The 23043-nt window shown below is 35.3% G+C and overlaps 2 protein-coding genes across 3 annotated transcripts in view; one reads left to right on the plus strand and one right to left on the minus strand.

Annotated features, from left to right (window-relative positions):
• Galphao (G protein alpha subunit o) overlaps positions 1–23043 on the plus strand; it is a 42531-nt gene that overhangs the window by 3356 nt on the left and 16132 nt on the right. For both annotated transcript variants that reach the window (XM_053758774.2, XM_053758773.1), the window contains exons 2-4: positions 5435–5477; positions 9722–9863; positions 14986–15146. In XM_053758774.2, coding sequence (XP_053614749.1) covers positions 5435–5477; positions 9722–9863; positions 14986–15146 — 346 coding nt within the window. The remainder of the gene's footprint in view (positions 1–5434; positions 5478–9721; positions 9864–14985; positions 15147–23043) is intronic.
• Positions 15452–20719, minus strand: LOC128677727 (probable cytochrome P450 49a1). Its single transcript, XM_053758771.1, has 7 exons — positions 20301–20719; positions 19949–20065; positions 19013–19089; positions 18265–18739; positions 16650–16728; positions 16099–16410; positions 15452–15872 (listed from the first exon to the last, which is right to left on the minus strand). The coding sequence occupies exons 1-7, from the start codon at positions 20702–20704 to the stop codon at positions 15756–15758; spliced, it is 1581 nt and encodes a 526-aa protein (XP_053614746.1). The 5' UTR covers positions 20705–20719; the 3' UTR covers positions 15452–15755.

Consider the following 23043-nt stretch of genomic DNA (forward strand, 5'->3'; position numbering starts at 1 on the left):
AAAAGTAAACTGCACATGCCAAATTTGATGACTGATATGTTTTATAAACGCCTAACTAAATTCCTATATACCTCTGTAAGTTCACAGAGCCTAAATTTGACAAGCTCTCTTATTATTCAACTACTGCTAGTAGTTCAATAAGAAAGGAAACATATCTAGCACATTTAGCAGCTAGTCTTCTCATATTGATGACACACTGCAATAGACATTTCATTAGAGAAGTAGGTAGTACTATTCCTTATTTTATCACAGATAAGATTGCATCACATGAGAATTCAGCAAAAAAAAAAACCAAGGGTAATAAGAAAAATTTATTGCAAAATTTCTTGAATTTAGTCAAATCAAACATTTTATAATTTTGTAGTAAAAAATTAATTAAACATACCTATCAGGGAAATAATTATACAATTTAATACCTATAAGTAACTTTATCATAAGTCATGATAATGTTAATTCTTTATATAGGTCATCTTTATTCTCAGTTTTTTTAGCTTTTTAAAGTAATTACATTGAAGTTCAAACTATAAATTATGAATATGGAACAAAAAAATATGAAATTATAAACCTACAGGTAAAATGAAACTAAAACTATAAAATTTAAGCTTACATGGCCAAGTCAGCCATTCTTCTTGGAAATATTGTTAATTTATTCTATAGCTATAATTGTGTCTGTTGTAGGTTACATCCTCTTCCCAAACCACGTTTACAGTCCAAATGATAAAATTAGGTATCTGTTTGTATTGCTAAACCCACACCAGGTGTTTCATCATCTAAATGGACTACCTTGATCTTGACTTGGCTTGTTCATTACCATTTATTTCCATTCAGTTCACATCTGGTGACTATAAAACAGTTTGTTTCTACATACTAATTTCTCATTCATATACTTGTATAATTAACTTTTCATCTGAATTACCAAAATTCAAAGGGAGTCAGTTCTTTGTGGTGTCACAGCCCCTAATGTAACACAGGAACGTGCAAGGATGAGAGAATCAGCAATGCTTAAATATGCATTAACTACTCCTAAGTTAGATTATGAATTGCGCTGTTTACAATTTCAGTGATTCTAGATACAGACAAACTATTGGGAATATTACAATAATAATGGTACAAGTTCAGTTGTTTCCACAGGATACACAGAGTATTTTTTGTATAGTATAACAATATAATGCAGAAATAGTTAAAATGAGACTAGTTCATTGTACAGAGGTGCCATTTATAGTAAGAAAATTAGTCAGCAGTAGCTAATTGGATAATGAGTCATGTGTGTTTTCCTGATAGCCTTTTACATTGGTTTGTTTTGAACAATTTGACTTGCTTTTAACTTGCTTGCTCATCATTCTGTTTAGTAACTATGGTGATAAAGTATTGTTTGCTTATATTTTAAATTGTGTATAGAAAACCATGTTTTCCATACTGCTTTGCCTTACTAAAAATGGCAGTTTGAACATAGTAAGTTTTTGAGGATCCTAGGGTTTTAAAAGATGGCTTCTACTGATTCTACTTAGTGCAAAAAGCTCAAAGGTTTGAATAGGTAAATTCAGAAAATTGTAAAAAATATGTAACCACTCTATTTAATTATATAGATATCTAAGATCAAACTTGGTTAGAATGTCCATTTGAAAAAATAATGAAATTTTAAAATTAGTTTAAAACACCGTAAAAAACGAAATTATTGCAACTTTTATAACGATGACTTCTTACATCACCAATAAACACAATATTTAAGGTATTTGTCGAGCAAACATTGTTTTTTTTTCCACTAAGATATTTATTACTCTAATGTGAACATTGTAGTGTCATTTAGTATGGAGCATTTAGACGAGTCTAAAAAAATGAGATTTTATTTTTGTCATATCTTTGAAAGCAGTATCGTTAGAACAGTGACCCTATCAATATGTAATCTCACACCATTTTGCATGATAATAATAAGTAATGTGTGTTGACTTAACCTTGGTTAAATGTGTAAGGTATAATTTGAAACCTTACATTATTCACATAGATACATTTTGAATTCATCTCACTGGGTATCAATTTCTGAGTAAACAAACCTTATGAATATCCTAACACAGTAAACTGAGCATTCATTGAAGGTAGATATTATTGTGATGAGATATTTCTTCCAAGATTTTGTGTTCTTGTTTTATTTATTTATCCTACAACGTCATAAAAAACATCGAAATTCCCGTAAACATGGAAATATTGGATTTTTTTAGTCGACCTTAAAAACGTTGAAAACTCTTTACTTAGATGTAATTAAGGTCATAAATTATGTCATGGCCACGGATCTCGACGTCACAATCTCTAGGCTAAATGTGGCAGTCACACATGTCATAGGTACTTAGGTATTTGATGGAAGTTAATTGAGTACTCACGTTATAATATCGTGGCCGGTCTGTGCGTGTTACTTCACAGATGGTATGTATTTCATTACTTTAGACCAGCCTAGTCGTAAAAGGGGGTAAAGACTGACTTAATTTTCAATTTCATTACAGTGGACAGTTATTGTTCTATTTCGATGGATTATATCCCTTTTTATCGTAATAATTGTTTTCACTAAACTATCATTTATTACTAAGAAAAGTTGTTCTTATCATGTTCCTATGACACGAAGATCCTACTCTGACAAATTCCTTCAATCCTTATGTGCAATGTCAGTACCTCCCTACAATCTGACAGGTGTTATCATTTATCAAACGCCGGCTCGCGATCGTTGACGTTATCAAGGATGATGCCGCAAAAGCTGGCCGAGCCGACCACTCAATCGATATGCCCCTATGTCTGTGCCCCGTGTTTGGGCAACAATAAAAAGCGATTTTCATCACAGAACCGAATCCTATCAAATAGATTGAATCGACTGATCTTATTATGTAACGTGACCTTATATTTTCCTCTTTGTATTTTCTTTTTTTCAATATTTTTTATTTTATTGGGATTATCTTTTGCGCAAATCCAAATCTGAACACATATACCTACCAAATGAAGACGTCATTTGAGCTGTTTTACCAAATAACCTGGTGCTGGTTGTGAAGGCAATGCAGTTTTAATACCTAGGTGTTTTTAAGATTGCCAAAAATGTTGTATCACAACAACTTGTTGTTTGTAACCTAGAAAGAAGTAAGACGCAAACACAGACAGGACCGAAACTAGTGTGTAGTACTTGTGGATTTCTAAACTATTTTACATCCTCTATAATTAATAACTTAGGGTATAGTAATTAAATCTTTACAAACTTGCAGCCCTAAGTGTCAGCAGAAATCTACTTTTATTTGATAAAAGTAGGTCTCTGTCGACGGTCGGTCCGTAAACTTTTGTCAGTCACGAGTTCACGATATATAAACACGAGATAACTGTTTGTCGTCAAGAAACAAAAATATTGGCTAAAACTTCAACAATATCAATACAGACAGACAATTTATTCGAGCACATTTGATATTTAGTTCATAGTTTATCATTTATTTAAAATACGATAAGTAAAAACTCAGCATGTGACAGTTGAATACGTGTTAAAAATTATATCGCAGATTCGCTCGTGTAATTCCCCGTACGGGAACAGTACTTTTTTCCGGGTTGAGAGGTAACTATGTAACTACCCTTAGTCCTCCGAACTCTTTAACTAAATGTATTAACTTTCCAGAAGTATTGGTGTAGTAAGATAAGGGTGAAGTGGAAAAAAATAAACTCACCTTCGCATTCATGTTAGGATTATTCGATTTGACCACTTTTTGAAATAAATATCGGGAATATAATAAATGATGCATGATCCAACGTTCGGTTCGGATACACTTTCACTGATGACCGTCTTATTTAACTACTACGGAGATGAAACTCCTATTTCTAGAAAAAATCATGTGCCATTCACAGACGCCTATGTGAATGGTTATGTTATATAGTTACTTACTGCAATAACTGTTGTACAATTAAATCAAGTGCGCGTAGGTGATACTTGTATCAGGGGGTCAGAGATCGGCCGTTCGCGCTGCCTGCCAATTAGAATCGAGACTGACCCATCTGGAACCTGTATTTGACAGGGTTCGTTAAATAACACCCACATTGATCAGATGTACGTAGTCATTTGAGTGAGTCTTGACGCTACTTTTCTATACATTTACGATAATATCTTTTGAACTAGTATGACCACGTTGAATTAAGCCACACCGAGGACGTTCCCGAAGCACGGAGTCCGTTTACAACTTTTTGAAGATTCTGCTGTGCTGTGATTTTACCATCGAATACCCAAAGAGATATTGAAAGCTTCTAATTTCTTTGGGCTGCATTGTCGAAACTGTTTGCCCCACAGCTGTTAAGTATGACATCCAAGGGTGGATATAAGCTGGTCCTATTCTAAAACCAGACTGGAACATACTTGAGTGGTGGGTCATTTTAATTATGCAAAGAAATTAAAAAGTCAGATGATGAAATTTCGTACACTGTAGCATTTTCATCCTATCCGTTGAGATGCAGTAATCAACCTGATTATATTTCCACGAGTTATTTTTATACGGCCAACTAGACATGCATAGCATAATCTGTAGCAGTTTAGTTTACGTTTGCCCGACAATTAACTGCTTTTATATCATTGCGTTTTTATAGGCGCGGTCGGGCGAAGTCTGTTGCGTTATATCATTACTTATTTATCAATATCGTAAACTTTTTTTTCGGATATGGGACTTTATTTTACAATTGTGTCTTATTCGCAAGTCCCCCCCTCTCATTTGAACGCAATGCTGGTTTCCTCCATAGTCATTTGCGAGTGGTGGCTGCTCCACCGACAAGAATGACGTTTTTAAATGCTTGTTTGATTGGGTCCGCTTTCTTTTTTTCCACTTCTTTTCCACTTCGAACGGCCTTGGTAAAACATATATATCCTTACATATTACTTCGCGATAAACTCAAAAACTATTTCACGGATTTCCGACAATAGTGTGGTTCCTGAGGAAGGTTTTGGTATATAATCTATTATGTTTTTACGCGAGCGAAGCTGGGACGGGCCGCTAGCTATATAAATCTGACTAACCTCATTCGCCCCCATAATCATCTGCCTCTGGCACAATATGATAAAGAGTACTGACTGTGGGCAGGTAGGCCGGAGTCCTGGTGGTGACTAACCCTGTCTGTCCAGAGTCAGCACTATGTATCTCCATCATGGATATAGAAGTAAGATTGAAGTTGGATGCTGCTGCCGAGTTGCCCTATTTGCCTGTCCAAATGTACTGTTCCGTTACATGAACACTGAAAAAGTTACAATTAGTTGTTCGTTTTGTATTACGCGACTTTATCTAACTAGTTACCATAATTATTGAACCAAACATCTTAATGCACCATTTAGATATACTGTTTATGTATTATATAGTGGTATGTATTATACCAAGAGACACCGTTGAGTATTATTTAGGTAATTATTATATATTATAATGTTGTATTTTTGTTTCAGGTGCCGGCGAGTCGGGCAAGAGTACTATAGTAAAACAAATGAAGTGAGTATTGTCGATTTGTTTTTCTTGAAATAACCCCCTATTTAATGTAAGCAATAAAATGTAATATGCACAAATCTGATTTTTTCATTAAATTAAGTAATTAAATTGAATTCGGATGTTGTTTATTAAACAGTAGCTGTTAATTAACGTAATTGACCACCTAATTTGATTTTTGATCTGAATTAGTGGAATTAGTGTTAATAAATTCAAACTCCACCCACATTAAATATCCACTCTATTTTAAATTTAATGTCAAGTTCAAACTGAGTTTAGAAACTCTTGCAATGTATATGCCAGATATATTTAAACAGTATTAGTATTAATATATATTATTTCGACCAAAAATAATTCTGATAATTTAAAACTTTTAACGGAAGGTAACAATATGATTGTCAATGATGGGCAGGCAATAAATTATACCATTTTTTAGTTTTCTACTAAAAAATGAAGAATCATCAATACATAGTTATTGCTTTGATTGGCTGCGATGTATGTGAATTGTTATTTTTGTTATAAGATTGCCAATATATGTTAGCAGTCATAGTCTTAGTCTCTCTTCTCTCTTCATAGCCACAGCAATATCGTTTTAGCAATAAATCGGCTGACTAGGGTCATGTCGAGAGCGCGCCGAGCAATGCGCAAACTGCATCCTACGTTCTCGAATGAACTACTATTATGGCGCCAAACATGGCGTCTCATCTCACTCGTACATGCTTCGTACGCGTTCACGTGAACGTAAACTACCTATGCCCATAGTGTGCACAATAACGCATTTAGTTCATTCATTTTGTCCGGCCCGTGACTGGTCTTCACTCGGGTGGTCAACCCGAAAAGTAGCCCACACGTAATGTCCTTCATTTATTCGGTTATCGTTAGATCTTACATACTTGTCAACAAACATTTTACATTTCAGCGATAATATTATCATATTCAACCTGAGATAACTGGTATCAGTTTATACCACACCATGTCAATTGGCTTAGATAGTTTTATCTGATTTCAGCTAGCAATATGTTTACATATAAACTTGTCCATAATCTAATATCATGTTATTAATTGTGATTGATTGCTGTGTCTCAAGAAATTAGAACTCTAAAGGTATAATTTATTTTAGTTTGTTTTAGAAAAGGAAATAATGTGTAGATTTTGTACATAAAAAATATTAGCTTAATTTCTGAATGTGTCTCTCTCATCTGAGCTAGCGTGATTGCAGCCGCATCCGGTTACTCTGACATCACAAATACTTCCAAAAACATACGCCCTATCACACTTGGGCATAGCTTAATCCATGACGACGTGAGAGGTGAGGCATAGCATCGTATAATGTGTGTATTTGCATACAAACATCTGATTAGATATGCTAAAAACACTCGACGTTGTCAGCCAAATTTCATATTATAGGTACTATATGTTACCACACACTGGTAGCTGGCTGCTATTTATTTTCAAAGAACTGCGTTCGAAATGCCTTTGTCAGATTGCAAACTTAAGCTAGATAGTACCCTAACCCGAATCAAAAAGAAAAAGTCTGTTACTTTTATGATTAGTAGACATATTTATTGGCTACTTTTGAAAGTAATAAAAAACACTATTTGTTACCAAGTCAACCGAAAATAGCATAGCGTGCTTGTAAAGTTACAAGTGTATTCGAAATGGTTCCGATCTTTTTTTACGTCTCTAGTAAAAACCAAATATTCGTCCCAATATCGTGTTCGAGTGAAACTTTCACACCAAAGTGATTTACACTTTTAAGGAACACACACAATTCTAGTATCGTCAAACTAGAATTGTTGTCAAATAAAATCACAAAATGTGATGAAGTGATCGATGGATGGTTTCCAACAGTGAGTTACATTTAAACTGGTTCATTGAACTTTCTTGGCAGTTTGATTCTATATCACGACTTCAATTCTATATCGTAAAGAACTATGGCCAATACATTATTGTTAGTGAAATTAGTTTTTACGAGAATATTGCCAAAGTTGTCGGTTTTAATTGTTGAATTTTGAACTTACTAAATTCCTATCATTTGTACAGCCAATGTACTAAAGTTTCTATTAATTACACTGTACCCTTATCTCGACAGATTTATTCAATTAAATTGACTTGTTCTTATTGTAAGTAATTGATAAAGTAATATTCTGAGAATTATTACAGTCGGTAGTATGTATTTCGCTAGAACTCTAATTCAAATTCAAAATTCTTTATTCAATTTAAGATGTTATGTCACTTATTGACGTTAAAAATATACTTAAAAGTCTAATAATTGCTTTTAATAAAAAAAAAAGTGCTTTCAATTCTAATTGGCCAGTATGGATTAGTATGGAATAGACAACGTATACCACTTTCGTTCCCTAACCCTCATAATGATGTGACTAACGGATGTTACGTTTCTATTATTGTTGTCGACATTAAAAATGTATGCAAATTAGTGTAGTATTCTTCCACTGTTCAGTGTCTAGCAGAGGCCTTAGGTTTATTATACACGTTTTCTTTGGGATCGAAATGAACGCCACCTAGCAAACAAGCGATGTCGCTTCGATCCCGTTTCTTTTTAAAAAAACTCGCGCTACGGCCTCAGATATTAATTTTAAAAAATAAGTAATTAAAAAACATGATATCTCCGTCTCCGAGATTACTTGCATCATGTCATCTGCTAGGCAAGAACTGATAGTCTCCAAACGACTGAACGCACAATTTCCAAACGTAGTTAAGAACACTTTCGATTATATTCTTTTTCAAATAACACAATAACTAGATCAAAATTGGATCAGCCGGTTGTTCACAGAGACGTTAAACTTATAATATAAACCTTCTGTCGTCAGAGGACAAAAATAGGCTTTATTCTCTACTACATTTTGTTTCTACGTGCTATCTTCTAATATGGATCCTCTTGTGCCCCATTGTAGAGCAACGGATATAAAAATTATTTGTTGTTTTGGCTTACCGAACTCTCTCATTTGAGCAAATTCCCGGTTCCTTCCACAGTCATAAAGTATCGGAGCCCAGGGTCCACTTTTGGCTTATCAAACTGTCCCACGAGAATTACATAATGTAATAAATGTGTCATACTTCTATCATGATGATCATAACGACCTTGATAATGGTTATCGAAACAGATAGTATCAATATAATACTTAATACTATTTCACTAATCACACATGTTATTAGTTTTATATCGCACCCTTGTACCGTGCAAGTACCATTTCTGAATCATAAGGCCATGAGAACAGTAAGAGATGAATCATATATCTAGCCTATTGACCGTTCAATTCGGCTGATCATGTCTTTAGTCATCGTACTATCTATAACTTGGATAGAGAGATAAAATTTTAAACCCGCTTGATACGAAACTTGAGAGAGAGAGAGATATCTAGTAGAGGCACTATTTTCCTACTATACAAATAAATAAAATAGTGTATAAAAAAGGTTCCTCATGTCATCTCTACTGTGGATGTCGTATGAGATAATAAATGAATTTGGAATTGAAATTTGAAAAATCCTCCAATCGCGTGAGATCCAAGAATTTGTGAAGTAAATCATGCCTTATAATTGTTAAAATTGACATATTAAAAGTCTTAAATTGACATGAAGTTAAAGGCCTATGAAATACTATATTTAGAACAGTTATTTCTATTCGTTCAGAGGGCGTGCCTAGACGACTAGGCGACAATCCAATCATTTATTCTAATTATATATTCTAAGTTATGAATTAATAAGTCAATGAATATCCAATTTCTATATTATGTCGTCTTTATTTTACATCTAATGATCAAAACTGAATAGAATTTCTTGAAAATCAAAAATTTCCTAATTTTTAGTCTAATTCCTGTTAGAACACAGATTTCAATGAAATTTACTATATTTACATTTATATGAAGGTGGTCATAAAATATACCAGTACTGTAGGGTAATACTTATCCCTTATCTTTAATTTAATGATAATAGCCAAATGGGTAGCTTGATGAAAAGTGAAGCTTGGTCCGGGCTAAAGGGGCAAACTTAAAGAGTGTTGACTTGTTGTCATCAATGACAGATCATTAACACGCTTGGAAAAATGTGTCAATAGTTTGACAGCTGAATGAAGGACGTGCGAAATTAAAAAGAAAATTTAGGAAAGCGGGATCTAGGACTCTTTGACGTTCAAAAACACGCGACCAGCGATTTTTAAAAACGCTAGTCGCCTGTCGCGATCTTGTTACCTATATGTTAATTGTGTTATTAATTAATGATCTTGTCAACAGAATTATCCACGAAAGTGGCTTCACGAATGAAGACTTCAAACAGTACCGGCCGGTGGTGTACAGCAACACAATTCAGTCCCTGGTCGCCATTTTGCGCGCCATGCCTAACCTTGGCATCACCTATGGCAATAAGGATCGGGAGGTAATTATACATTTATTACTACTCGTTATTATTTACTTTTACTCGCGACTTCGCAACCTGGACATTCCGATATACGTTCCTATGGGAATTTCAAGAAATCCTCTCTCTGACTTTCCACACCAAACACAAAATAATTTACACATCAATATTTATTTCGGCTGTGCCTTGTCTGTCAGTCTGATGATTTAGTGACTACTCCTTTGACTTCGCCCTCTGTTTGATGGATTTCTTGTTTAGCCCTCAGAATTCATATTACCAATCCAATCGCCTCAAAATTGTTAAATTAACGAAGTCACAGTTAAATAAAATAAAATAAAATCAAATGTACAATAGTGTTTAATTTGTAATCAATTCGGTAAGGAAAAACATTTTAATCTTTATCGTGATATCTTGCTGTGGATATAATGGGTTCATAATATATATACACAGTGTAATTGCAGCATAACTAAGTTTACTGCACAACTAAAACTATATAAAACTAAGCTCGCTCGTTGCGCAAACGATAAAGTACTGATTATGAGTCTTGCTTAAATGGGTTCTATAAATAAAAACGGTCATCCGTAAAAATCTCGATTGCATCCCATGCTCTCAGCCGCATGCTGCTCCTTTTAAGTGCTTCCGCTTACTACCGACCGATTTGTAAATTTGTTATAGGATCGTGTATAGAGCAAAGTCAGTATCGTCTTTACCTACACGAGTTTTTAGGAATAAAGACGCTTATAGTCACGGACGGAACTCACACCTTTAACTTCAAGTGGTATAGTGATATGAAGAAGTGACTATTAGTTGGCTTGTCAGAATAATCCTCAATTTTACAATCTGCGTGGGAAGAAAAGCACATTTTCTTTCTTTCGCTCCCAGATCAGAATGGAACTAATATTCTAACATAACCGAATAAGAACAAGCAACACTTGTATTTTTTCACTTGTGTCATTATGGAAGTTCATTAGCACTTTTCATTCGTTAATCCACTTTGGTTGAAAAGTGCATCGTTAATTTGCATTAATTGTCACAGCTGAGCGCGTTTGACAAACGAACCAATTTCATTCCATAAATATTTATACGTGTTCACAGAAACCATAGTGTCCCAATAACGCGATGAAATATCGAATCGATGATGGCTTTCACCAAGACAATCGAATGAAATATGTAAAATTGCATTTTGCTGTTACGTATACGTTTCGTTCCAAGAAACGGTAGCTATGCAGGATCAATATTGAGTATAGTTTATTCATGAGAGCGGTGTTCCTACCACTGCAGTGTGCACTACCGCTTATTGCATTATTTTGCTAGTATTCAATATGAATACTGTTTGTTTGAAAAATACGTGAATGCAGCAAATTCGTGCTTGTATTGATATTGGGAGGATATGTGGAGCACGTATTTGTTTTCAGCTTGCTGTATGTTTGAAATATTTATTCAATATTCCGATTTTGCCGCTATTCCGTTGCGGGCTTAACTTTTCTTGTAGAATTATTTTAGAGGATCAGCTGAAGCTATTTTTATTAGTATGTAGTTAAATTCGAGAACCAGAGAACTTGTGTTGTGTCACAATACTAATACTTTCATCCTTTCAATGTCAAATCCTGTATCTTTTTCGCTATGTTTTTGTCTTATGCAGCGTGCACATATTTTTCCGAAATTGGTGCTACAATAAATAAAAGTATACTACAATATTGTACAGTATAATCAAAATTAATATCATCGAATCGCAGCTGTTAAAAGAAATGCTTACTTATCTAGTGAGATTTCTAGCGACTGCTATGTGGAAATGAGCCCAATTACTTTTCTATGGAGTGAAAGCTTGCTCTTATTAGGGTGTCTAAGTACTGGTGCATCATTAGTTACTTATTATCACGTATCCATCGCTTTGGTGAAAATTATATACGTTCATGTGTTTATATTCCATCGTTACTTTACATATGGATAATTTAATAAAATGGCATGCCGCTGAGCGTTTCAGAAGACTTACAATTATATAAGCGAAAAAATATTTTGTATGGCAAATAATAGAAAAAGTCTATCGAGTCTAAGTTTAGTGCAGACCAAGTGATTTATTTATTCTGTGTTGTCGTCATCGATCGGCTATCACTCCTGTCAGACTTAACAATTTGCCAACTTACTTGGCTGTAATAGTGCCAGTATCTGAATCGAAATGGCAACGAGTCTATATTTGGATACTTCGCCTCTAATATATTATAGCTATTATAAGGTTGGTTTTTAATCACGATCTTGAACTTTGAATAAATGTTCACCATAAGTAAACATTTATTTCGTAAAAATTGCAGTTTAGATATAATTTTGGTATATAAACTTCTACATTTTTCACCATATGCAGAAGGTTAGACTTTTACTTTTTAATTTACTTATGACTTTACCACTAATCCGTTGCTTTTACTATCCGTTAGTGGCACTTTGCAGTCTATGATTCACCGACAACCCAGATACAAAGCTATTTTTTTGTAATTTTTGCTTTTATTTTCGATTTAAAATTGTTTTATAATAATTACATATTCAAGCACAATGTACTCAAGTGTTGCGTGTTGTTAATCTATGTATCGCACACTGGACCCTCCACTCGTTTTTGCATATTATCTGGATGAGTCATGAAAACCGTAATGGCGCCGATTCAACCCTTCAAACACAGGCCTAGCCAGAGTACTGAGACGATAGAGGTAAAGCTTGAAGAGTATAAGTTTATAAAAAAATAACATTACATACCCATTCCCACTAAAAAAATGAATATGACAAGAAATATTTAAATGCAAAGCTTTACTTAGCAACAATCGGTAAAAAAGCAATGATGAGAGTTTTAGAACCAAAAGCAAATAATATTTGCGATCAATAGGTACTTATTTTCATCTTTTTTTGGCCTCCCCTTTCTTCATTCACAAATCTCGACTCTAGTAAGTGCAGTATGCTGCCATCTCCGCATGGAAAACAAATACTTCATATGCTTAACTTCTGCACTATTCGGTGTTCTGCAATGTTACGCGTTATCGCTGATGCCCGCAAACTATTTAAAGTGACATGCCCTTGCGGCATGTGATGATGCACTTTATGGCGATTTCTTATCATTTCGAAAAGAGTAATGAGCCTTACTTCTGCACTGTCAGCGTTTTATACATAATCTATGTTGCGCGTTATGGCCCCCGGGGTGATTGAAGTGACTGTGTCACCGCCCTCGGTACCCGCTACCGAGCACTTGTATTTATAGCGATTTCTTATCATTTCGAAAAGAATAACGACCTTAAGTTCTGCACTATCAGCATTCTAAGTATATTCGAACGCGTTCATTTCGAAAAGAAATCGTCAGTTTTGATTTTCGATTATAATGACGGTGCAGAATACTACTGCACTGCATGACTAGTGTGCAAAACAAATGTCAATGCAGTCTCTTTGTCCTTAGGGCCGATCAATTATAGAAAAATGCAATATTAACAGTGGGGTGGGGCAGGGGGTTGTGAATGACGGTGGCGAGCAGCCTCGGGTCGCACCGCGCATGCGTCACCGCGCCGCATCACACGTCATAATTAGCACATATTTCACGAAACCTTCGCAACCACCGAGAGGACAAATGGCTTATTTATTTTTCGCATTTCATGCCGCATTGTTACCGTTACGTTTCATGGTGTAACTCTGAATTTTGTGTAGCAATTCAAGTTTACGATACAAGCGTGTAACGCACAAGACAAAGAAGTCAGTATTACAATGCAGGCTTATGGTTAAATATTTGACGTTTTGCTGAAAATAGAATTGATTATATTTTTAGTGAAATTTTCGACTCTTGAGTCATGCTTGTTAGCCGTGTTAGTTAGTCGGGTGCAAATCAACTCGTAACAACTCGCTATCTAACTGGCAACATCTAAACTGCATGTATATCTACCTGCAGAGAAAGTTTTGGAAGATCTAACATGAATATGACAACCCTGAACTAAGTAAATGAGATTCATATTGACTTTAGTTATCATCATGTGACGTCGGTGATGACTCTACTTCGTTCCACTGTTCTTAGTAAGCGTGATCGATGATATTACGTGATTCATCGTCATCACGAGCTTTGTCACAGATTTGTAAAATTCTAAATTTTCTATGACAGATTCAACACGTTAGTTATTACAAAGAAGCCATTTGGCAGAGTTGATTGCATAATACTGCTTACCATACTTTATTTCTACTCGTATTGATTAAAAAATACTTTTTTCTCATACTATCAATGTCAAATGTTGAAAAGTGAGAAAACCCATTATATATTTTGTCGATAAATAGGTTTTTTTAATGAATAAGAAGTAAGTGAATCTTATTCCTCCAATATTGTGTATTCAATCGAGGTTTAAGGTCAACATACGTTTTCTGAATAGATTATTTTTGTTTGAAGAATTGCTAATCGGATTAGTGTTCCATCGGGATTAGGTGCGGTCAGTGAACTTTGAATAACTGTTTGTCTGTATCGTCAATAAACCATATGTTTACACATTTATCAATTAAGGAAATTCTGCACGACTGATGCACTGATCTTTCGTTTAGGACTTTTTAGTAGTTGCGATATACGGAGATAATGATGCGCGTGCAATGTTATAACAGTTTATCTACGAAGGAAAAGCCTTCACAATATTCACTACAAAAAAATTGCCTTGATCTTCTTCAACGGGCCTTTGAAGAAAGTATCAATATCTCTGTAAAAAAATAATATGTGTAATCCTATCCCACGTGTAAGTTTTGATTTGAATATTCCACATCTCGCGGCTCTCGCTGGGTATTTTGCATAGCCTCCTGTTAGCCTTTCGTATGAGCTATCAAACACAAAAATCATTCAAAGCGACTAGTAATTCTGTAAATTTCTGCGTTCAAACAAACAAAGTTTTCAGCTTTAATATTATATGTAAATACGAACATGTCATGCTTTCACGGCTTAACCTCTGTGCCGATTTGTATAAAATTTTGAATACATATAGTATTTGCTTTATGACATTAAATCCACTTATACCACTTATGTAAACTTTTAAAGTTCTACATAAATTTAAATAAATAAATATAGATAATGATCCTGGTTCAAACTTTGGCTGCCATGGGCATGGGAGCAGCGAGCTAATGGTTTTATATATTTCGATGATTGTTGCAGAGCGACGGCAAGATGGTATTCGACGTGATTCAGCGGATGGAGGACACGGAGCCGTTCAGTGAGGAGTTGCTAGCTGCCATGAAGAGGCTGTGGGCGGACGCCGGCGTCCAGGAGTGCTTCGGCCGCTCCAACGAGTACCAGCTCAATGACTCAGCCAAATAGTGAGTTGTTTTTGTTTATGGACAAATCACACAATTTGAGCAAGCCTCAAAGCAAGTTGGTACGAAGCTCGTTTCTCGAACTTGCTTTTCATAATTGTGATACTAATACAACGATACTATATTTTATACCATATAACTATATTACGGCCTTATCTATCTTACTGCGGTATATACGTAGGTATATAATAAGAGCAATAAGGGATCGATTTCTTGCTGTATTTTTTATATATTGTTGGGTTTATGACATTACTGGCTATCGGAAAATATTTCTTTCACTTAGGAACTTAATCATGAATAGGGAACTGGACCTTTTAAAAACGATAGTAGCGAAACATTCACCCTCTTTATTTGATAAGTAAAAAACTTAGCAGTCAGTTAAATTGCACGTGTTCTTAGGTAGATATTCTAGTAACATGCAAATGTTAAGTATGTTCCGACATTTAAATAAAAGATTGTTTGCATAACAATGACGATATTTAAACGTCTTAGCCTCGTAGTTATATTAAATATTTTTATATTTTCCATAATTACAATACATTGCGACATTATTATTCTTTCAATTTTCTTTGGCCAATGATTCAGATAGTCTAAACTTATAAATAATTAAGATTAATTCTTATTCCTCGGCTGGAGAGTAAATTTTAGGGGTTCGTTGGGGACGTATGTTGGAGTGACGCTGTAAGTCAGCTCGCCATAACGCCAATTTACGTTATATCGGTGGAATGTCTGAAATTAAAATTATTCGTTGTTATTAACACTGGCTTAACAATATTACTATTTAATGTAAATATTACAATCGAAATTACAACGCTACAAATACTTTACGCATATAATCCTTCTATCCACGCTGAAAACTTACATGAACATTCGTTCATGATATTAACATAAATATAAAACACAGAATACAACAATATATAGGAGAGTAAATCATTAGATATATTCATACTCGTACCTTTGCCAACAAAAGCTGTAGTTCGGCTTCAGCGAATCTTTTCCCGATGCACATTCGCCGACCGAAGCCGAAAGGAAGCGATGCAAACGGATGTATTCCCACTTCCTTCTGCTTACGCCATACAGCCGACGCCCTGCTAAGATCATAGTCGGTATTTGTACCATGCTCCGAATTCTCGGCTGCATGTTTCACAGGGCAGCCATCTTCAACAGGGATATCATCGCGTAACCAACGTTCTGGTACAAACTCCTCGGGCGACGGGAAATATCGCTCTTCGTTCGATAGGATGTAGTGCGGGAACACCACGTGAGACTGAAATATTGTGATATATATTTAATTTATTACTTACAATTAAACTACATGCATAAATACAAACTTATTGGCGGTTTGTAAATGTTTATATATCACCACATCATCATACTAATATCATATGCGAAAGATTGTGTAGGTAAAGTATAGGGTAAATTTTATACACAATTATTTTTTAATGAATGTTTCCCCCTGTTAGCTGTTCAAGAGTATGTTTTTTCATAATTAAATATCTGGCTTACCCCTTTAGGAACTTCGTAGCCTGATATGACAGCGTCCGATTGTAGACAGCGCCCGTTTCCCAAGATTACAGGTTTAATTCTGTGAAATAATGATTGCATTCATTTCTAGTATTATCATTATTTTATGGCATTTCGTGGTATCATTTTAAAGCATTTTTTTATCTAAACTTCGTACTGCCATGGCACAGATGCCAAGGTCGCAATTTCGTTTCCTCTTATCAGCTGGCAATTATATTTATTCTAAATAATCTCAAAGATCGTTAATTACGTTGAACTTTTTTTTAAATATACAACAACAAAATGCTTTTTAAAAAATGTATAATATCCAATTTGAATATATTGGTCATGTGAGTTTCTGCTACTCTAAATAGACGAAATAAATGCAACACACAAAGTAAAACTAATTTTTATAAGATGAACTTATAAAATAATTCATGAACTTATAAATATTAATAAAATTATTCAAAAATATCCTCAAAGATGATCTCATTTATATTTGATAGCTTTACTGGATCATAACAATTTATCATTGCATTTATTTTTCAACAATAATAAAACGCTTCGAACTACTTAGAAGTAGTAACGAGACAAGGCAGGTGTAAACTTAGAAATTCAATACCGACCACCATTCTTCATGTTACACCGCAAAAATTAACTATACTTGTGTATAGCTAAGCATATAATGCAGTAGTAGTAATGAACGAGATTATAAAATAACTAGATTTACTCGCGAAATATTCCGTTTATCTCGTTCCCGTGGGAATTTTGGAAAAGTTCTCTTAGTGCTCCCCTACATTCCCCAAGGAACCTATGTACCAAATTTCAAGTTTATACGCTCAGTGACTTTCGGCAGTGCGTCTCTCACTACTATCAGCAATTGTAGAAGACAGAAGAATTTTGTATATTGATGACGAGATGATGTGTCAACTTGTATCGAAACCGAACAATTTTATATAGTATAACTTAAAATATTTTTTAATATTTCTAGTTTAATCGTGTTCATTAGTATAGCTTAGGACCTGTTTAAACATTGTGATTAAATACAGTATTTAAATCAGTCAGATAAAATTAACTGCTAGATTCATCTGCATGATGTGATTGGCCAGTTAGGCCTATTTTTTATTACCTATTTTAACATTTTAACGCTATTTATGTTACATATAGACTATCAGATACTTTATCAGCAGGTGGTAAAATATGCCCTTAAAACTATAATTTAGTCGCAAACTAGTTAACGCATAAACCAAAGTTCCCCGTATATAAGCAGTTATCATACGAGTCTGTTTAACTTTGCGACACAAAGGTATCGGCACGGGTGTTTGCCACTGCGTCTATTGGCTACATAATGTAAATATTATACAAACCGCGTGAGATACTCTCTGGTGAGATAACACTTCGAGGGTGTAACTAGTGCACGCCTGCATAATAATAACTTCCCTTTAAAAGGAAAAACACCCATTATTTGTCGCTCACCTTGATACCTCTGTTTTATAAAGTAAATACACCGAGAAATGTTAAGTTTACAGCATATAAGTGAGCATTTCAAAACTTCTGAAATTTCATATCTGTTAAGTTTGCGAATGCGTTATCTGAATAGTTTCAAAGTTCAACTTGCCTCAAAGACTCCTTTATGCAGGCGCGTAGATATGGCAGTCTGTCCAAGTCTTTGCTTGTAAGTGTTCTGTGTGAGGGGAGATTGCTATCCAGCTCTCGCTTCAAGTTATCCTGAGCTCGCTTATTGATCGCCAGCAAGTACATGGTACTTGCAGCCGCTGCTGCGGTCGTGTCCACGCCCACTAGCATCAAATCTAAAGCCAATATAGCAGCCACTTTCTCCCCTGAATTCTTAGCGATGGTGGCACATATGCCTTTATCAGTCAATCTTTTCAAACAGAGCGATCTGAAGGCATCAAGCGCCTCAATGTAAATCTTGTACGCGTCTGTGGAGTATATTCGCCACAATGGAGCAGATAGTTCCAGGGTTGGCACGCTGTGAAAGAAGCCATGTATGCATCTGATGATTTCCTTTGCTTCAGCGTCGTCGTCGCTTAAACAGCCTAATCTGGTCCCAAGGGCCCACGCTCCTACGGCTGAAGTTGAATAAATATATTCATTAAAATCTTACTAGTATTACATATTGTGTTTTTATGATTCTTGTTTTTGATTTCACTAATGATTCGACCTTATGCGTTAAACATATAGTTTTCTCGCGTATAAAGAGTATAAAGACACCGAGTCACCAAACCACCGTGCCAAGCATTACCAGTCGCCTTTATACAACATTTCCGTGTTTTATTTGTAAAAGACTCTTTAAAAAAGCCGAAGTCATTAAAAGCCACTTGCGAAGACGCACTTCTACTTACACTCGAGCGCCCATTTGTAAAGTTCTGTGAGGAAGTCCTCAGGAAGCTCGCGATTGCCATCTACAATGTTTTCCATCCTACAAAAAATAAGAAACCCGTTAAACTACAGCGCTAAATGTCCCGTCGCGTACTTTTTTCCACTCGAACAATGCACAATTATGTGAAAATATTTTAATCTTAATTAACTTTTTGTCTATGGCAAGTGGCGTTCACTCAAACGAAACGCAACATTTTTGTTGAATGAGTTGTTTGGTTGTTCGGGTTGTTTCCCGCAATGAGTCAGTAGGTATATCTCAAACAAACTGGCAGACGCCGTTGTTACGAACGGGATGTGGTCATTAAGCCGAGATTCTGTCTGACTAAGATGAGCCTACTATTTGCTTCTCGATTTTATCTGTTATGTCTTTGCCTGACCGCCTATGACAGCGGTTGCGTAAAATATAAATATTGTCTATAACGCAGTTGTCCGAGTTGTGCACATACCGCAAAACTGTTGAACTACTTATTTTTTTAATAAGGAAATTCTGTATAAACATGACAGGTTTCATTTACCCGCGAAGTGGTTACGGCTAGTTAAATCTTCGCATATTTAGCGACATGATTTGTTGTTATACAAGTTGTATGTTATGTATTGAAATTGTTACGTTGTAATTGCAGTATTGTTGGCAACGGTCAATCGGTTATTGTGTGATTAATGACAGTAACACAGTAATTTTTGATGAAAGTATTCCGGAAACAATCGGGAATTGAACACACGTCCCTGTCTATCCGGGGCATTAATCTTAACCACTAAGCTATCGAAACCATGCCAATACTTCCGTATTAATTCATTAACGCAGCTGTGTACGTTGCAAATTCAATCAATTTTATCCCATTGTTTTCGATAATTATTATTTTATTCTAAGTTATTCTGATAACAATTAATGAAATAAATACCTGTTAACAAAATCTTCAGCGACATGATCCAATGCTGGGACTGTTGCTCGTGCAGCCTCCGGAGCAGCTAAGGCTTTGGACACTTTGGATCTGAACCGTGACCATGGTTCGCCGTGGCTAAAAAAACAGTATATTGTATTTCTCAAAGGTAATTAATAAACAGTGACATGGAACACAAGTAAAACCATTGGAAACCTCGATTCAATATTTTCGAACTTATAGGGCAAATACTCATAAAGCAGGATCTGATTAAAAAAAATATAAAACCTCGATTCATTAATAGTTTCAAAAATAACTGATTCGAATAATTTCTGTACAAATATTCTTCTATTATATAATAATATGAACTTACACTCCAATCAGACCAGGCTCGTCGCCAAAGTAGTCCTTTCTCAACTCTTGTTTGTAATGTTTCAAACATGGCGCTACAGCTCGGTGCGGCATCGCATCTTCCCTTCTATATATCCTCGCAGTTTCCTCAGCGCAGAATGGAAACACCAGGTCGGGATGCCCAAACAACTTGGCTACCTTCGCTGCACCATTATCACCGGCTAACGCCTTCAAAGTCCACAGTGTCACATCTAAAGCTGCAGTCCGCCATGGTTTTAACCCTAAAGCGAATCTCCAAGAGTTTCCGATTAATGGTAAGGGCTTAGGCCCTGGCATAACCGCATAACACCGCGCAGCGCTCATCGCGGACCGAGAATGATGAGGCCAGCCCCTGAGACATAACTTGGAAGCAGTGGGGGCGGCCATCCGTGGTATTTTCAGCAATATCGGTTGCGTAACACCAAGCACTATGTGTGCCTCGGGTACAGGCGTAACAGGACAGTACAAACTTGTCCCTACGCTTGGCTAGCTCCGAAGCCAGGGAAGTGATCGCTAGCGATAGCGACACTCGTGCTGTTAGGTTATATCATTTTATTATTAGCGGGTGTAAAATATATGAAAATAATAATTGCATCCGCAATTACAATTTGGAAAGCCTTTGAAAATAGTCAGGTTTTGTATAATTTAAAAGAACTTAAATATATCAAGGCATTAATAAATATTTTTTGCGCTGTGCTTCGTAGAAAATTTCGGGACAAGCTGTGTTGTGTATGTATAGCTCGAGTTAAACCGATTGATTGGTATACAAAAACATTTTCTTCATTTTCAATGGTACTTACAGAGATACGGTACGAACCTAGTTTTATGAGTTATGACACCACTTAACGCTACACTGAATAAATATTGTATCCATGGAGTTTCTTTTCAAGTTTGTGTTTAGCAACTTAGTTTCGCTAGTAAATGAAAATCGGAAAGATTGATTTTCTTATGTTAGATATTTTGGATTATGATAGCTTTCAGATTGTCTGTCGTTGTTGTAATAACCGCTATTTTATATCCAGTTTAGGTAACAGTGTACGAATACTTAGCAAAAATTGTTTGAAGCGTAGCTTGACTTGCATTGTGGTTTTCCTCTTGCCTTATTGTTAAGGCCGACGTGCATGTTGTTACATGAGCTCCTAATTAATTTAAACTATGACACAGTTCAATGATCCAGCTGGCAGCACTCATTTAGAAACTCTGAAAGCTCCTTCAATTAGATCAATGTGATTAAAATATTTTAGTACAATTAGCATCTAGCCTCCTCTGTGAGCCTCACACAGAGTGATTTCCAATTCAGTGGAAATCGGGAATATAACAAATCGAGCTCCTGATTAACGTTATGTATGTCAAAAAATATAAGGTTTCAAATTGGCAATGGAATTTTGCAATGCTATTAGGTACTACATAATATCCTCATTCAACTTTTTGCCCCCTGCTTTGAGATTGATTGAGATCACCATTGTAAATATGGTAACTGTGCAAAAAAAATATAAAATAAGTACCTATAATAATGGAATCAAATTCTATTTCATTACGCCAATTTTGTTTCTCACTTTTATTTTATTAGCTAAACAATCCTAAATAAAAATGGTGTAACAAATTATGAGCTAATAAGCTATTAAATCTTAAAGCTTTTGAGGTTTTTCATTCCATGTGACATCTCCTGGTATGATGTCAATCATTCCCTCGCGGTCCCTCTGTAAAAGTGGCACGCCGACTGTGATTGGTTCATCCGGTCGATGCAAACAATTGTTGGTATATTACCGATCTTCCGCAATCACACTCATTAAAGCTTGTATACACTAATGATGCAGTGGTTTCCCCGGTTTATTATCATCAGCCTTTTAAATCCGTGCCATACCTTGCCTGAATGCCTAATTCGTCTGGTAATAATGTATTTTGTAAAAGTGTCTATTTTATCGTTTTGATAATGTTGTATTACTGTAACAATACAAATAAACGTTTTTATGTATTATGTCTAAAGTTTTTGTATCACCACGATGATGTATGTATCGTGCATGTAGCGTGTTTTAATTTTAACCTACACAAACACGCTATCAGTGACACATAAACTTACTTTCTAGTTGGAAATGCCAACAGTTAATAAACGAAATTTGGACAAGTGATAGATAGCTCGTAAATTAGTAATACCTGGTTATTCCAATCTCTCTGTTGATTGTTTAGTTTCTCTGTTTCCATGGATATTCTTTGGAATGGCTACACAAAGAGGAACTGCGGCCAGTGTGGTGATGACCTTTGACACGATATCGTCCGGGGCTATAAATTGATTATGATTTTTATAAAAAAGATCAGTAGACTACTAAAGGTTACTACAGTTCACTACCATATAAGCTATGTTAATGGTTCAACATGTATACTCCATGCTAAATCTAGTCAACTATTCAGAAAATACTATTGTCTCTAGGGTGTTAATAATCTTATTCAGGCCAAAGACTTGTGTAATCAGTACTATTATTTTCAATAGGCGTTAGGTTTGCCCTGATGGTGACATCTGTTACACATCATTGGCACACCTTGTTAGAACATTTTATAGTTGCGTGTCTCCCTGTTAGCAAAAACAGTAGGTCTAGTTGGGTAATATGTCTAACATGAAAATGCAAGTCATCTTAGAGCGATTACACACTTATTTGATAGATAAGCGATAAACATCTTTAGTATCCTGATTCTTATTTTGGTGTGTTATGGTTCCATAGTTCTCGATT

This window comes from Plodia interpunctella, chromosome 18 (genome assembly GCF_027563975.2).
Source record: "Plodia interpunctella isolate USDA-ARS_2022_Savannah chromosome 18, ilPloInte3.2, whole genome shotgun sequence".
Classification (NCBI taxonomy): domain Eukaryota; kingdom Metazoa; phylum Arthropoda; class Insecta; order Lepidoptera; family Pyralidae; genus Plodia; species Plodia interpunctella.